General features: G+C 43.4%; 1 protein-coding gene across 1 annotated transcript; it reads right to left on the bottom strand.

Moving 5' to 3' along the window:
- Positions 1-2,824: 2,824 nt before the first annotated feature.
- Positions 2,825-11,580, bottom strand: MYOD1 (myogenic differentiation 1). The gene is made up of 3 exons (XM_083754485.1): positions 10,640-11,580; positions 8,069-8,147; positions 2,825-7,236 (listed from the first exon to the last, which is right to left on the bottom strand). Exons 1-3 carry the CDS (start codon positions 11,180-11,182, stop codon positions 6,977-6,979), a joined length of 882 nt encoding a protein of 293 aa, XP_083610611.1. The 5' UTR covers positions 11,183-11,580; the 3' UTR covers positions 2,825-6,976.
- Positions 11,581-17,011: the final 5,431 nt, after the last annotated feature.

Genomic DNA, 17,011 nt, shown 5'->3' with positions numbered 1-17,011 from the left:
TGGTTCTTCAACTCCATCCATGGGGAATCTGTGGCCCTCCAGATGTTGTTGGACAACAGCGTCCATCATACCTATCCATTGGCCATGCTGGCTGTGGCTGATGGGAGTTGGAGTCCCAACAACAAATAAAAGGCCACAGGTCTCTCTCCCACCGCTGCATGTAAATTACAGGGCTAGCTGTACTATGAAGCAAGATGAAGTGGTCACTTCAGGCATCAGTCTAATGAAATTTTCCTGTGCTCAGTCTATCTCTGTGTGCCATAAAAGAGAGGGGCATCATGTTGACCTTTTTGTGAACATTGTATAAGGCTGGAAAGTAACACTGGACTAGAAATCTTCAGACAGTGTTGGCCAGCCTGTGGAGCAAAGAGTGTCAAAAAATGGCACAGAGCAGACGGGAGTATAATAATAATAATAATAATAATAATAATAATAATAATAGTTTTTTATGTAGCTCCCAACAGATAGTAATAATAATATAATAATAATAATAAAGTGATAAAATATCAAACATTAAAAACTTCCCTAAACAGAGCTGCCTTCAGATGTCTTCTAAAAGTCAGATAGTTGTTTATTTCCTTGACATCTGGTGGGAGGGTGTTCTACGGGGCAGGTGCCACTACCAAGAAGGCCCTCTCCCTGGTTCCCTGTAACTTGGCTTCTCGCAGCGAGGGAACCTCCAGAAGGCCTTTGGCGCCTGGACCATGGGGGTGGAGACGCTCCTTCAGGTATACTGGGCTGAGGCTGTTTAGGGCTTTAAAGGTCTGGCTGTGTCACCAAGTGCGGTCAATACTCCTTCCCACCTCTCCAGCATATTAGCTGTTTAAATACTTTTTACCCTGCTCTTCAGCTGAAAAGGTTTGATCATAATCCATAAAAAGCAACATAGTCTCTGTTCACAAGCTTAGCGTCTAAAAGACACAACACCTAAAATGAAAGGAGATGAAGTAGAAAGAGGCAAACAGACTCTACTTCTTAAAGTTTTATTTTAGTACTTTTATAATGGCAGTGTGAACTGGAAACAGGAGCCAAATGGGGCTGCTGTCTCAGCGAAGCCAGTGGAGTAGCTCAAATTCCCTGCTCTCCCTCTGCTCAAGCCTGATGTTCCCTAGTTCATAGATTGGGAGCAAAAACCACACCAAGGCATGGGGGTGAAGTGAGCTGTCTGTTGCACTGCCTCTGGAATTCATTTCTGGAGCACTTGCCAAAATAAATGAATAAATGGTCATCACTATTTGTGGGCTTGGTAGGGGATGATCCTGCTGTACTTATAGTTTTAGGGACTTTCAGATTTTCTGATACAGCACACTCTAAATAGCACTCCGCATTAACTATGCTCATCGTTTGCTTATCTACTGACACTACATTTCAGTGACACCGACATCATCTGCTTTAGCTTACATAAATGACTACCCTGGTTTGAGCTTCAATCATACTCATACAGAATATGACAGCATTCTTGACCTTTGGGAAAAAATGTGAGGATAAACCCCGCTGCTAAATCTGTTACCAGGAAGGTTCTGAGTGTGGCCGCAGCCTCTCAAGTTGACTAATCTGTCGTACTAAGCTTAAAACACTTTATTTAGGCGATTATTAAAATATCATGGACTGAACTCAACCTGCCTGCTCTCCTTTTTTGCCAGGTGAAAGGGCACAGCTGCTTGAAAACAACTCTCTGTGTGAAAAATAATAATAACAACAACAGGTTGCAAACTCTCATGGTTTAGATGGGTTTTCTGTTGGGTCCTGAAGACTCGGCGTGTGTTCACATTACCTGAGAGAACAGTGAAGTTGTTTTCCCTCCCTCCACCGCGACCAGCTCTCAAAGCAGTGGATGGCATTTAAAGTACAATAGGAGAGGATTCTTGGTTGGGTTTTGGTTCTAGGCACCTTGGAATCATTCCTTACTCTGATGTCTCATCAATGTTAGTTGGTAGCTGGGAGGAAGGAAGAGCCTGAGATGGAGTTAGAACCTAGCTGCCTGATAGAGCCATGTGGTGGTTCGACTGACCATTTGACTATCCTTATAATAATTACCTGGCATTGTAATGTGACATTGTACATACTTCTCTCTCTCTCTCTCTCTCTCTCTCTCTCTCTCTCTCTCTCTCTGTGTGTGTGTGTGTGTGTGTGTGTCACAAATGAAGCAGCCCTTGTGTATGTGTTTTAACAGGCCTATTTTGGGATGTGTTAAATGCATGCGTGGTCTCTGTTGTAACATTAGAACCAGGCTGTGGAAACTTAGGTTGCTAAAATAAATCGTTGAAATTCAATATCCGGGAATACTTGTGGAACAGGGTGTCACAAATATTCTGACTGAGAGTTTCAGGGCTTCAGCTTCACGTGCTGCAATTTTACTTGCTTTCAGTATGCATTAGTGTAAAATTAAAAAAGCGACCAAAGGTGGTGAAGCAAAATTTTGCTGCAATTTCTGTCCAATTCCTCGTAAGAAAGTACAAATATATTATAATCTCATGGCAAGGAAAATACCAACCTGGCCCCATCCGTTGGCTAGAGAAGACGAATCTGCAGAGATGTCGCATACCCTCCCTGTTAACAATGATAAGAAAGAACTCTGAACTAAGAACTAGTGCCTGTGTTTCCTTATTTTCCTCCTCCCTCCCAATTCCTTTTCCTTTTGTGCCGTGTCTTTTAGATTTTAGGGCAGAGACCATCTTAATCCTGATCATAGTAAGCTACTCTGGGAGCCTTTTTCAGTTGAAGAAGGAGTTTAAAATACTTCATACATTTAAAGTGTTTAAAGTGATTAAAGTAACATGTAGCTATGATTAAAAAAATAATAATCAAGAAAACAACAATAATATGTGGTGACCCTCAAACATTTATCTTACTTACAAAAAGACAGATATTTATTTACACAGAACACACACAAACAACAATAGAAAAAGTCTCCAGAGCTTGATAATTACCCAAAACCAAACAAAAAAAGGAAAGATTCTCATGGTATTGAAGAACTTTAAAAGAACCCCATCTCTATTGTATATGATCTGCTCATGAATAAGAAGCCCAATATGCTTCAAAAGATCCTCAGTGTTAACTTCTATGCCAACTCACACAAAAGCAGCACATCGGTGAAAGCGGCCCTGCAATTTGAAGTAGGGATGGGTGAGAAATTCCATTCGGTTTGCATTTAAATCAGAATTTATCAAACCTGCACTTTCCAAAACAATGTGAGAACCGAAAACATAACCATCCTTTGAAATTCACACGTATCCAAATTTTGGGATGCAGTTTTCTAACTAACCTGTGTTTACAATAAATTGCATATATTTGGCAAAAGCATGCCATTGGCCAGGGATGAAGGGAGCTGTAGTCCAGCAACATCTGGAAGGCAACATCTGGTTAGCCCCTCCTTCTCTACAGCCATTAGCAAAACATTGTATGGATTGAAATGCAGCCTGGATGTTACCTAGAATGTCATTAGAGAATAAGGTCTTAAATGAATTTATTAATAAATGACCACCTGTCATGGATGCTTTTGTTGAGATTCCTACATACCAGAGGGTTGGACTAGATGCTCCCAATGCTACAACTCTATGACATCATACCTTTTGACTAAATTATCTTGAAGATGGTGTACTATAGACTGTGGCCACACACAGCAAGAACTCGCAGCCTTGATTTCCTAGCCGATGGCCATCAATATCATCCACCAGAGAAGGATGGAATCAATCTACAATCTCCTACATCTTGGTGTAAGTCCCATTGAAGTCAACTGAATTTACTTCAAAGTAGACAGGTGTAAGTTTGCACTGTAATTCACCTTATTTTTATATAGGGAGAGTGAATATTCTTCACTGAATGAGAAGTGCATTTGCTAACACTGTACTGAAAGCAACGGGGAAATTCCCTAACCAAAGGCAGAATAACTCCAGCAGTTTTATAAATAAGGTTCTTTATTTAGATTACTATTGAAAACATTCTCAGAATTTCAAGTTTTAAAAGGTACTAGACAAGGATGCCCCTTATCTCCGCTATTGTTTAATCTGGTATTGGAAGTACTTGCAAGAAAGATAAGGGAGGAAGAGAGAATAAAGGACATATGGATAGGACAGAGAATATATACATTTAACGCCTTTGTGGTTGATGCAGTTATAACAGTAGAGAATTATTCAGAAAGCCAACCAACAGCCTTGGAAGTTATTACAACATTCAGCAACCTGGCGGGATTTTATACTAATAAAGACAGAAAGAAAATGCTGACTCAGAATATAAATAACCAAAGAAAGAAAGAATTGGGAAATGGCTTAGGAAACAAAGTGGGAAAGAGAATTAAATATTTAGGAGTCTGGATTGCATCCGAAAATCTGAACTTATTTCAAGACAGCTATAACAGAGTGTGGACTGAAATGAAAAAAGACTTTCAAAAAGGGGAGTGCCTGAACCTGTCTTTTCTGGGCAGGATATCTGTAATTAAAATGAATGTCCTGCCCCAAATGATATTTTTATTTCAATCATTACCTGTAATATCCAACTCCAACTGCTTTACAAAATGGGGAAAAAATATATTAAACTTCCTATGGCAAAAGAAAAAACCAAGGATAAAAATAAAAATTAATAGATGAAAAGCAAAGGGGGTGGGTTTCTTTCCCAGATCCGAAACTTTACTATGAAGCAACCTGTCTAAGCTGGATGAAAGAATGGATAGAACTGAAGAATGTGAATATATTGGTTTTAGAAGGGACCAATCTGATTTATGGGTGGCACGTGTACCTATAGTATGAAAAAAACTAAGGTTCACAAGGGTTTTTATAATCATGTGATTAGAAGAAGTTTATATATGGTCTGGATGAGACACAAAGATATCCTAGAAAGAAAGACTCCTGGTTGGATTTCACTGGTAGAAGCAGTTGCAGTAAAAAGGTTAAATATGGATAGGACTTGGGGAAAGTATAAAGACATCCTTGAATACAAAGATGGCAATATAAAACTAAGAGATCAGCAAGAGATATCTAACTGGATACCTGACTGGATTCAATATTTTCAAACAAAGGAGATGTTTAGAAAAGATAAAGAAAGAGGATTTGTTCAAGAGGCTTCAGAATTTGAAAAAAGTGATATGGGGCCCCCCAAAAAAACTAATCTCAAAAATATATATATTATTGTTAGAATGGGATACCAAAGATGATCTCATAAAGGAGGCAAGAATAAAACTGGCCATTGATACTGGGCATAATATTGAAAATGTTGCATGGGAAAAATTATGGAATTCAACAATGAACTTCTCTGCATGTATAGATGGTATTAGACACCGGTTAAATGGGCCAAAATGTACAAAAGAGGTTCAAAACTTTGTTGGAAATGCCTAGACGCAGAGGTTGCATTCATTCATTTATGGTAGAAATGCAACCGGGGAAAGGAATTTTGGGAAATGGTGTAAAAAGGTTAACTCATATTCCCCAAAAAACCGGAAGAATTCATTCTAGGCATACATGGGAATGAGTTATCACAAAAGCCCACAACAGCTGCGAGGATAGTATGCACAAGGTATTGGAAACAAAGAGAGACTCCAGGAAAAGAACAATTGTTAAATAAATTAATTGAATATGCAGAGCTTGCAAGTACGACATCTAAAATAAGAAATCAAGAGACAAACAGACGAGGAGTAAGTGAAGGCATCTAGGGGAGTATTTAGAAAAAATTGATCTCAAATACAGTGGTATCTTGGTTTGAAACCGCTTTGGATTACAACCACGTCAAACCCAGAAGTGCATGTCCCCTTTTTTTTTTATTACAACCCATTTTTTTATATTACAACCAATTTTGGAGGGGAGGCCCCATTGGCGAAAGCGCACCTTGTGTTACAACCTGTTTTGGTTTACAACCAGACCTCCGGAACAGATTATGGTTGTACACCAAGGTACCACTGTATAAATTTCAGGTAGGGGATACCTTGTGACCAACAGTTGACAATATTAAGGTTATGAAAATGTGGGAAATAAGGTGAAGGAATTAATGTATATGCAACTAAGCAAGATGTACAAAGAAATGTTATGGAATGCTGGGTGGGAAGTCTAAAAGAACTACTGTATAAGAATGGAAAATAATGTAATTGTAAAACTGAAAACCTAAAAAAATAAAAAAAGGAAATTCCCTAACCAAAGGCAGAATAACTCCAGCAGTTTTATAAATAAGGTTCTTTATTTAGAATACTGTTGAAAACATTCTCAGCATCCACATTGTATAAATATATAAAGTTAAAGTTTGGCACGACAAACCAAGCAACATTAAATACGTAAATTTTTTTGGGTTGTTTTGTTGGAATCTTTTCTCTCTTTTTTTGCAAAGCAACTCTTATTTACAAGTATACAAAATAAGTATTTTTAAAAATGGTCCACAACCTTTTTTTAAAAAATATACGTGGATGTCTATGTTTCTGAGGAGAAAGGAAGGCTGCAATCCTATAATGTGTCTACTCGGAATTAGGTCCCACTGATTCCAATGAGGCTTACTCCCAGGCAAGTGTGTATAAGAAGAGTGCAGCCTTAGGTTGCTTAACAGTGCAATCCTATGCATGCCTCCTCAGAAGTAAGTCCCACTGAGTTACTTACATGGGCCTAACCCCACGTCAGTGGGCATAGGATTGTAGGCCAAGTCAGACTGAAATCAGTGGTAGTTAAGCAACCTTTGTGCAGGATCGCCTCAAGAGTTCATTCCTCATAGGATCTGAGAAGACCCTCAAACTTAAGGATACCCCTTTTTAAAAGCACAGATTCAACATTAGCCATTTCATGGTATGCAATTCTAAAGTTCTTCTATATACAAATAGCTTTCGTTTATAACCAATAAATAAGTGTATTTTGAAGTAATGCAAGCTTGGAATCATTAGATACAGATTAAAACTGGTAAGGAAAACCAAAAACCCACAAGTACTGTCTTTTTCGATCTTCAGAAGGCAGGCTTAAGTGTATCGGCTGAGATCCACTCCTGTTGGCAGTTTCTGTCCCCCATGGCTTTATAGCACTTGGTAGATGGGGTTGCTGCTGCTGCTGCTGACATTGTCCTGAGGGAGAGGGGTACAGGTAGCTGGAGAGGAGATTTGGGCTCCAGGCTCGCTCAGGCTAGCCCCTTCCTGGAGTGAGCAGGGGCTCCCCTCGGTTCCACTTTCGACTGTGGACAGGCTGGCACAGGCAGTGCTGTCTGTCGAAATCCTCTCCACGATGCTCGACAAGCAATCTAGGCTGGAAATGACCGAACTCTTCCCTTGCTTTGAATCTGAGGACAAGGAGAGCAGGGAGTCTCAGAAGCAGTACCAAGGAGAAGCTGTCTTGCCATAGGGTCCCCACTGACAACAACACACACCTATTCATATCTGAATCAACAGGCCCCATACAGTTCTGAGAGGTGTCAATGGAAATTAAAAGCCAAATGAGTTATTTAAAAGGTTTATTTATTAATAAGGGGGAGGGCTCACTTGCCACCCTGCCCACAGCTGCCACCTTGTCTGTGGCACACACACCTCCTTTCTCCACATAGATAGCATCTTCTTGTCAAAAGCTAAAAAACACTGTTTTTCCCCCAAGCCTTCTGAGAGGGGCTGCTGTTTTCAAAACTCTGAATGCTGGGACATGTATCATTGTTTTATTACAGTTTTTATATATGAGTGCTTTAGTGTTTTATTTTGTTATTATGTTGGATTGCGTGCATGACACTGTGGTCTCCGTTTGGGAGGAAAGGTGAGGTGAAAAAGTAATAAGCAAACACAATAATAAATAAAGTATAATTTAAGTTGCACAATGGCCTTTGAAGGCAAAAAAGCACCCAATAATTTTAAAGTTTCGGTCCAATTGCCATTTTTTTAAAAAAGAAGATTGTGGTCTATAATTAAAAAAATGTAATGTACAAGTTACATTAAAAGGCATCCATCAAAATAATAATAGTAATAATGATCAGAGTAGTAAAAGTAAGAATAATAATATTTGAAATTTTAAAAACGAGCTTCAGAATACCCACACATGGGTAAAAAGGAGAACAAAGTCTGTGAGTGTATCCTGTGTTTGGAGAGCATAATATAGAATAATGTATTTCTTACGAGGCAGATACTTACCATTTAGTGTTTCTGTATAGTAGCTACTGTCATAGCTATTCCTTCTGCGGGAGCTGCAAGGGGGTCCACTGTAATCCAGCTGGAAACAAAACCAAGACATTAGGTCAGAAATACGATCAGGGCTACCAGGTGTCCAAATGTGTATAGGAGTGCTTAAGGGTGCACACATGTCATTCACACTTTATGTGTTTGCTCCAGGAAACACATGTATAACAATCCAGCCCTTTAAATGAAAAGGGGAGGAAAGTCACCTTACGCAAGCACGGCCAAACTTGGCCCTCCAGCTGTTTTGGGACCACAACTCCCACCATCCCTAATGAACAGGACCAGGGATGATGGGAATTGTAGTCCCCAAACAGCTGGAGGGCCAAGTTTGACCATGCCTGCCTTAAAGGGTTTTATGAGCCTTTAACCTCTTTCTTTGTGGTTTTCTCATTATGCTTAAGACTCTTGACTTCTAACATACATTTGCTCTTTGCTACATTTGGCAAGAGACAAACTCAGCAACTGTATAAATTCCTATCATGACTTCTTATGGGGTGTGTGTATGTGTGACTACACTTATGTCCCCTTACGTACAACCCTTTGAATGCACTGGGACTGAGATGAACCAATAAACCTGAGGATGATTCTGTATCTATACCTGCCATGTCCAAACTCAATGCTCCAGTCACCTCAGCATGTTGGGATTTAAAGAAGAAGAAGCTTGTTCACTCAGTGTTGTAAGGAATACAATGGAACAGGAGGCGACAGGCAATTTTTGAGTAGCAAATTCCAATTCACTTAAATCTCTCCTGCTTCCAGTACTAAGTACTGGACTCTGTCTCTCTCCCTGCCTCTGTCCCTAATGCATGCTGTTGGTTACCACTCAAAACCTCTCTCTCTCTCTCTCAAAGATAAACATTGCCTCTCTTTGGTGCATTCCTCCACCACCACCTAACACATGCACAGTTTGTCATGAGGCCACTAGCCACCATTAGCACAATGGTCCTCACTGCTTTGTACATCACCGCTAGCTATAGCCAGTCGCTAAATATCTTGCCATAGTCCTATCCATCCCATTATAGCCCCAAACAAACTCCAACTTGCACATATCTGCTCAGAAATAAAATAACCCCTGGATTAGCAGGTGCAAGTTCCATTGAACTCATGTATAGGTTTGCATAGTAAATAACACTGGTTATGTACTAAAGCGTTTTAATGGCTGCCCTCTAAAGATGGTTGTACTCCATGGTTATAGAAGCACCTGCTTTCAACTGCCCCTTTCCTGCAGGGCCGCATGAGATCAGAGCTTGATATACGCTACCAGCCACTGTCTCAAAAACCCAACTTTATTCCATAGAAGCGAGTAAGTATCTCTTTCCCAAGTGTCAAGAAATCACAGCAGAACTAAGCAAGAAGGCTATTGTTTCTTTCTCCAAGCATAAAGACATTACAGTACTCCTTGCAAGACACTATGCCCTGGGAGGACAAGGGGACATGAGCTTCAGAAAAGTACTCAGGCCATTCTGTAGCAGCAAAAAGACAGGGCAATATTTATGGTTCATTGGTTTACAGTTTGATCAGTAAACTGCATGGGTGCCACAGTGTTTTATGTTGCCGATTGCTTTTTATTGTATTATTTTATTCATTGAACTGTATATCCCAGTGGGAGCCTATGTTCATAGAGTTCATGACTAAATGAATAAAAGTGGTGGTTTAGGTGTCCCAATCCAGTGCTTGTTTGCTGAGAATTGAATTACACAGAATTCATTTGGGTTTACTCCTAAGTATGCTTGCAGCCTAACTAGTTTATTATGACCTGAGAAATTGCTTTCACTCCTCTGATCATCAGGTCTATCTATTCTAATAGTGCCAGAAGAGAGAGAAGTTTTCTCCTTGTATCCCAGATTCCCTGGGAGTATACTGGAGGAGCCATGTCACCACAATCCCCAAGAGAAAGAGAAGAAATCTCCTACACTTGGCAGAAGAGGAGCCCCTCTTTTGGAGGGCTCAGCCAGCCAAGGAAACCTCTCAGTGGGACCAGAGCACAGCAGAAAAGCAGGATGCTCAGTGTTTTAACCCACTGATCTCAATGGTGCTTCCTCCCAGAAGATGGTGTGCTTGGAGGTGAAGCCTTCATTTATTTGAAAAAGAGATGAAGGGAACTTAAGCCTTCTAGGAAGTGATGCCCCCAGTTCTCCTGGTCTATATTCCAGTGAGGGACTGTGATTACTCAGAGGTGGCATGTCGCCGGGCTTTGTCATGACATTGAAAATAAGATTATTGGGCTTGGTTTGGCTCAAGACAAAAGAGAAAGGGGTAAGCGTCTCACCTCCGTTCCCTCACTAGATCATGACACAGAAAGAAATCTAAGAGTTAGAACTGCCGTTCTATTTCGGGTACAGCTCCTGCACCTTTAACACTTACATGCCCGACAGGCTTTTAAGAGATACCCGCTTTGCTATCATAAAGATAGAAATCGCCCCTGTGGGCTGCCTGCTTCTCATAGGCATGGGAGCCAAGTCAAGCACAAGGCGGCCCACCTACCCAAGCAGACGGCCTGCGTTTGCGCGGAAACCTGCAACTCACCATGCCGTCGGAGCAGTTGGATCGGGGGCTGGAGGCGTCCGAGTCGCCGCTGTAGTGCTCCAGCACCGGGTAGTAGGCGTCCTCTTGCTCGCGCAGCAGCGCCTGTAGGCTCTCGATGTAGCGGATGGCGTTGCGCAGGATCTCCACTTTGGGCAGGCGCTGGTTGGGGTTGGTGGACGTGCAGCGCTTGAGCGTCTCGAAGGCCTCGTTGACCTTGCTGAGCCGCCTCCTCTCGCGCATGGTGGCCGCTTTGCGGCGGTCGGCGTTGGTGGTCTTCCTCTTGCACGCCTTGCACGCCCACAGCAGGCAGCGGCCCGCCTGGTGGTGCCCGCTGGGCGCGCGGATGTGCTCGTCCTCGTGGCCGTGGTGGTGGCCGTGCTCGTCGGCCTTCAGCAGGCCCCCCACGTGCACCAGCCGGGGGTCCAGGTCCTCGAAGAAGTGCATGTCCGACGTGTTGAAGCAGGGGTCGTCGTAGAAGTCATCGGCGGCCGAGAAGGAGCAGAGCGAGCCGTCGGTGATCTCCATGTGGCCTAGCACGTCCATGGGCGCAGGCGGCGGAGGAATGACTCCACAGAGGCTGGACGGAGGGAGAGCGAGAGAAAGAGAGGGCGAGAAAGGGGGCCGGATTGTCCACCCCGGAGCTCAGCGCCTGGCTTTAAAGACCCCGAGGGGGCGAGCGGGCTTCAATCCTGACGACTCCAGCAGAGCCAGACGTCGGTGCGCTTCTTTTCCCGGGTCAGACAGGAGAGGGAGGCGCTGGCTTGCTGTGAAAGGGGGCTTCATTCACTCTTGGTCCCCCTTTCCCCCTTGCTCTGCTCAGCCTGCCATGGGGAAAGCGAAATGCCCGTCGCGGATGCCATCCAAACCGCTCTATTTATCCCAGAAGCGGGGGTGGGCATTGCTCCGAGGCCACCTCTGCTCCACCTGCCGGCCTATCCCTCGGCCTCGCCGAGCCAGTCGCTGGGGTCTCGCAGGGGGCGGGAGGGGAGGGAGGGGAGGGGGAGCCTCGCCCGGATTGGACGGCGGCGAAAGCCCCTGTCCGGCAAAAGGCTGGGGGAAAGTGGCTGCAAATGTCAAACAGCAGCCGTCCGAGAGAGAGCCTCGAGGGGGAGCGGGCGGGCGGGGGGATCACATGCGCTTCGCTTTAATGCAAAACTTTATTTTCTGCGTGAGATCTCCCGCTCCCACTTGCCCAGATGGCATTCTTGAAAAAAGGATCGCGCCATGGTTTTAATTCGTTTAAAAAGTGCTGCACGGGCTCCTTGGGTCATTTGCGAAACGCATAAAGGCAGATATGTAATAAGGAGGGGATGTTTGCCAATTTAATAGTTTGTGTTTTGGTTTTTGGTTTTGTTCGAGGCTGTTCTTTTCTCTCTCCACAAGTAATCAACGATCTATATTAATCATCCGTTCAAGAAGTTACATACTGTACAATCCAAATATATAGCGAAAGGTGGGGGGGGGGGGGGTGGAAACTTACTGTTACAAGAGTGTGTGAGAGAGGTCGTAATCTGGCGTTTTTCAGGGATCATAAAATAAATAACGCGGCAATTATGTTGATTGGTTTGTGAAGACGTTCTAGGAGAATGGTTTTCTCCTCTAAATGCTTAAATAACATTTTTCACCGTTTGGAAAGGGCTTCCGCTGGACCTTCCCATCGAAGTAATCGTGTTATGGAACTATTTCATTTTGTTTCACGTTCCTATGCTTTTTATTTTATTTTACTTTGTTGGGAGATGGTGATCTGAATTTGTAATATCAGGTGTTAATGATATAGTGTGTGTGTGTGTGTTGCTTCACAAAAAATCGTTTATCTCAGAGTTCTCTGTTAATGTCCCCGATTCCGTTCATGAACCGACGTGCGCTAACGATTTCAGGGGCATGAGTGTGCCTTTCCTCCGTAGGAGCACGACCCAGCCAAAGCGAAATAAATTTTAGAAACTCACTTGCAACAAATCAAGCCAGGGTTTTTAAAACGCCTTGCATTGAAATCCGCGGGACTACGATTTGTGCCTTTTATTTCTTTCGATATCAGTTTCCTGTGATTTGAGAAGTGTTGTGGCTCAGAATAAACCAGGTTTACCCTCCCATCAGCTCTTTAAAAGAAAGGGAAAAAAAGATAAGAAAAGATGAAAGCGTTCTTGTAAACGTTCCCACTTAATGGCTTTACCTTCTGTGGGATTGTGAGGATACCTTTCGGACAAACGGCAGGCGGGAATTTGAAAAGGTGGGGGTGAGAAAAGAAGAGGCATCTTCAGATAATTTCTGGTTATATCTGACCGAAGCCAGCTCCTTCTCCTCGCCACGCCAGTTTTCTGCGTCTCGCCCCCGCCAGCTCCCCGTCAGAATGGAGATCACCTCTCTCTTATTTGCTTCTATAGCTTCGACGCCAACACCAGCGACGGGCGTCTAATAAGAGCCGAGCAGGTCGCTAAGCCGGCGGGTCACTATTCATTCCAGTTAGAACTTTCGCACTGCAGTCGCTGTGACTGAGTCGCCTCTATTCCGAATATTCCGATGTGACCGATTCGCAGACTGGAGACATCTGGATCCTCGAAGGCAGCGACGATGTACATTTAAAATCCAATTTGCGCTAGCGCGGCATTTCTGTGTTTAAATTAGATATGGGCGGAGGGGGAGGGGACACACCGGTGTGCACGATCGCTAACCTGCAACCAGCCAACCAATTCTAATCGCAGGAAGGAGTTCCACAACTGTAAAAATATCAACCACAGGTGGAGGGTGGGGGGCGCACGGGGAAACCGGGCCTCTAATGCCCCAAAGGGAGCCTAGGATCGCATTGCGCACTTTTGCCAGGGAATGGAGTCATGTAACAAGTCGTGTAGGAACTTTCGTTCAGGCTCCGAGTGGGAGAAAATGGGCCTTTCCCAAAGCGCGTTCCCTTTTCTTCTCTAGCTACTAAGTATTACACCTACTGAGGCTGCTATTCAATGCACACTGAGCTAGCCTCAATAAAGTCAGTGGGATTTTCTTGGGCACGTATCGGATCGCACTATTGTGGGGGTAAATCTCCACCACCAAGCAGGCAGTGTGGCTCTTTCTGGCGTGGAGTGAGGAAGGTTCCTGGGAGATCCAAAAAGTAAGCCCAGTTGAACTTGACTTGACACGTGAATTAAACACGTTTTAAGTGGAGCTGGATGGCGCTGATAAAGGAACCCAGGAGCCGGCAAACTTCAGGCTTGTGGAATCGACTTTGTTTCCGGTAACCAGACCTGGGTGCGAGAGGCAGACGCTTAAACCACTCCGAGACCAGGGGTTCCTTTGAGTACCAGAACTGAACTGAGCTCACAGTCGCTCCACACACACAATCGCCCATGTGGAGCCCCGACAAATCCCAGTAGTATAAGTTGAGGAAGCGGAGAAGTTTTCTGTGATCATTGTTAAACAATTGGGAGGGGAAAAACCCCAACTGGCTTACTTCAGATTGCCCAGAAATCAAGTAACAGATTCTGATTTTTTGTTATAGCGAGAGCAGAGGAGGCTCAGGCCTGCTGTTGCACGTTGGTCACTGGTGTGGCATGTTTCATGCGCTTTCATAATGCGCAGGAAAATGCTTATTCACACTTGCCAAAGAAAGGGTCCGTTTTCCTAAATTATCTGCTTTCCCATCCAGGCTTCCCCGCAGCCTAAGCTGTCCCTTCCAGCTGCCTGCTTGAGCTTTTCAGTCACAGTTATGAAAACCCTGTCTTCAGTCAATATCCACTGAAGACCTAACAATCTGAGGTTGCAACAGTTTCTAGCAGCTGAGGATACAGGGCTGTTGTTGCTACCCAATAAAGTGGGGTTCCAATACCTCCATTGGGGAGGATCGGAAATTTAAAGGGGGTGCAGAGATCCTCTAAATAAGGATAGCAACTTTTCCAGACGTGTGGGAAGGACAGGCAATGGCAAAGTGATCAGCTGTAAAATGTTAAATGGGAGTTAAGTCCCACTGTGTTCTGTTGGATTTACCTCCATGTAAGCATGGAGGAACTGGTTGGGGCTGTGGTCTAAACCGCTGAGCCTCTTGGGCTTGCCGATCAAAAGGTCGGCGGTTCGAATCCCCATGATGGTGTGAGCTCCTGTTGCTCTGTCTCAGCTCCTGCCAACCTAGCAGTTTGAAAGCACATCAAAGTGCAAGTAGATAATAGGTACCGCTCCGGCAGGAAGGTAAACGGTGTTTCCGTGCGCTGCTCTGGCTTCGCCAGAAGCGGCTTAATCATGCTGGCCACATGACACGGAAAAACTGTGTGTGGAGCGGACAAATGCCGCCTCCCTCGGCCAGTAAAGCGAGATGAGCACCGCAATCCCAGAGTCATTCGCCACTGGACTTAACTATCAGGGGTCCATTTACCTTTACCATTAAGCATGTGTAGAACTGCAGCCTGAGGCACTTGGTGTATTACATGCAGCAAGGTTGTTGTGATATGTAGTTGCTCTCCTAGGTCTTTGATTCTAGTGAGTCCATCTAGTTGTAAATAGGAACCAGATCTGTTGCGTTCAGCAAAGACATGATGCTGGTTATTTATGCCCCTTAGATCAGGGATGGCTAACTTGTGGCCTGATGGATGCTGTTTGGCCTGCAACTCCCAGCAGCCCCTGCCAGCAATGGTCAGAGATGGTGGGTGTTTGAGTGCTGTCCTCTCCAACACGGACAAGGTCACAGTTTAACCACCTCCCAGCTTACTGCACTATTTCAAGGTGTCTCCCAATATCAACACCAGGATAAGGAGATATAGTGGGAAGAAACCTGTTGCTGCAAAGGGCAGCAAATTTTAACCCACCTATGCTATGTCAGGGGTCCATTTACTGTGTGCAACACCTTGGTATGTATGTATGGGAAAAACAGGAGGTTATGTTGCAATATTTTATTTTTATTTTGAAAACCTTGTGTGCTGCTTAATCATAAAATTCTAAGCAGTGCACAGAATAAAATTATTGATAAAACACAGCTAAAAACGCAAAACTGTTAAAAATAAAAGTTTACATAAGATAAACATCAATTAAAACACAAAAAACTATGTTTAAAACAAACATAGATGGCTAAATTGTTATACATCTGGGTAGTCTTGCTAGTATTATTTTGATTTTATATATTATGATCTTTTCTGTGAACCGCCCTGAGACCTCCGGGTATAGGGTGGTATATAAATTCAATAAATAAACTGAAGAAAGAAAGAAGGTTTTAGCAGGCATCTAAAGCAATATAGCAAGGGTGCCTGCCTAATGTCAATAGGCAGGGAGTTCCAAAGCACAATTGCTGCAGCACTAAAAGACTAATATTCATTAGTCTCCTTTACCACAGTGACCTCAAGAAAAATAGATGTATCCATTTCCTTCTCTTCATCAAATATAGCACATGTAAGGGTCAACACTTTTTATATGTAGAAGTAGCTAGTCAGTGGTATGTTGTTGCAAACTATTTTGCAGTCAGCTTTTAGATATATATGAACAAACCACATGTCCGTGATTCTTGAAATGTGTGTGCTAAACACAGGCTCAAACGGAAGCCCAAGATTAATTGCCGGACATCTGTACAAAAGCCAACACTCAAAAGCTCAGTAACTGCTCAGGTTGGCTTCAAAATGAATGAGGTTTCGTATGGATTCCTTTTGAAAAGTGACAAAGATTGGTATCTTAGCAGACCAGCACTCTTTCAATATTGCTTTATACTTATAGTCCACTAGGGGATGCTCCCTCTCTCTTTCTAAAATGATCCAGTAGCTAGCAGGTGAAATCTTCCTTGATTTTAAACTAATGTCTTCTTTTTGTCTTTTTTGGTCTGTTACAATTGAGCTTCCGGTAGGCTATAATATGTTCTGATGGTAATATCTGGTATAAAGGATGCAGAGTCTTTTGAACTATAACCATGTGGGCTAATTCAGTATTCTCCAGTGAACTCGATGGCAGCCCTGCTGGACCAGAGGCCTATCTAAACCAGCATCCTTTTTTTCCTACTGAGGCCAATCAGGTGCTTCTAGAAAACCTACAAACAGAACATGAGGAGAGTCACCGTCTCCTGTTGTTGTTCACAATACTGTTAATCAGAGGCATGCTTACGTGATCCTGGAGGTAGTATATGGCCATCGTGACTAGTAGTCGTATCCTCCATGAAGGAGCTATGACTAAATGCAGCAAACTTAACAAATAAACCTGAGAGTGTAGTTTTATTTATTTCATATCCAACGATTTCTCTAAGGAGTTAAGGGCAGCATATACACAGTTTGCCTTTTGACTCTCTCATACAACAACAAGCCTGTGTGGTAAGAGAGGTGGGTTGGGGGGGGTGTAGTAATCTGCCTAAGGCTACCTAAGAAGCTTCATGGTTGTAGGGAGAGAAGATATGAACTTCAGCTTCCTCAGACTAAGACA

Source organism: Podarcis gaigeae, assembly GCF_964106915.1.
Source record: "Podarcis gaigeae genome assembly, chromosome: 1".
Classification (NCBI taxonomy): Eukaryota; Metazoa; Chordata; class Lepidosauria; order Squamata; family Lacertidae; genus Podarcis; species Podarcis gaigeae.
This window is presented reverse-complemented; position numbering and strand designations above follow the sequence as displayed.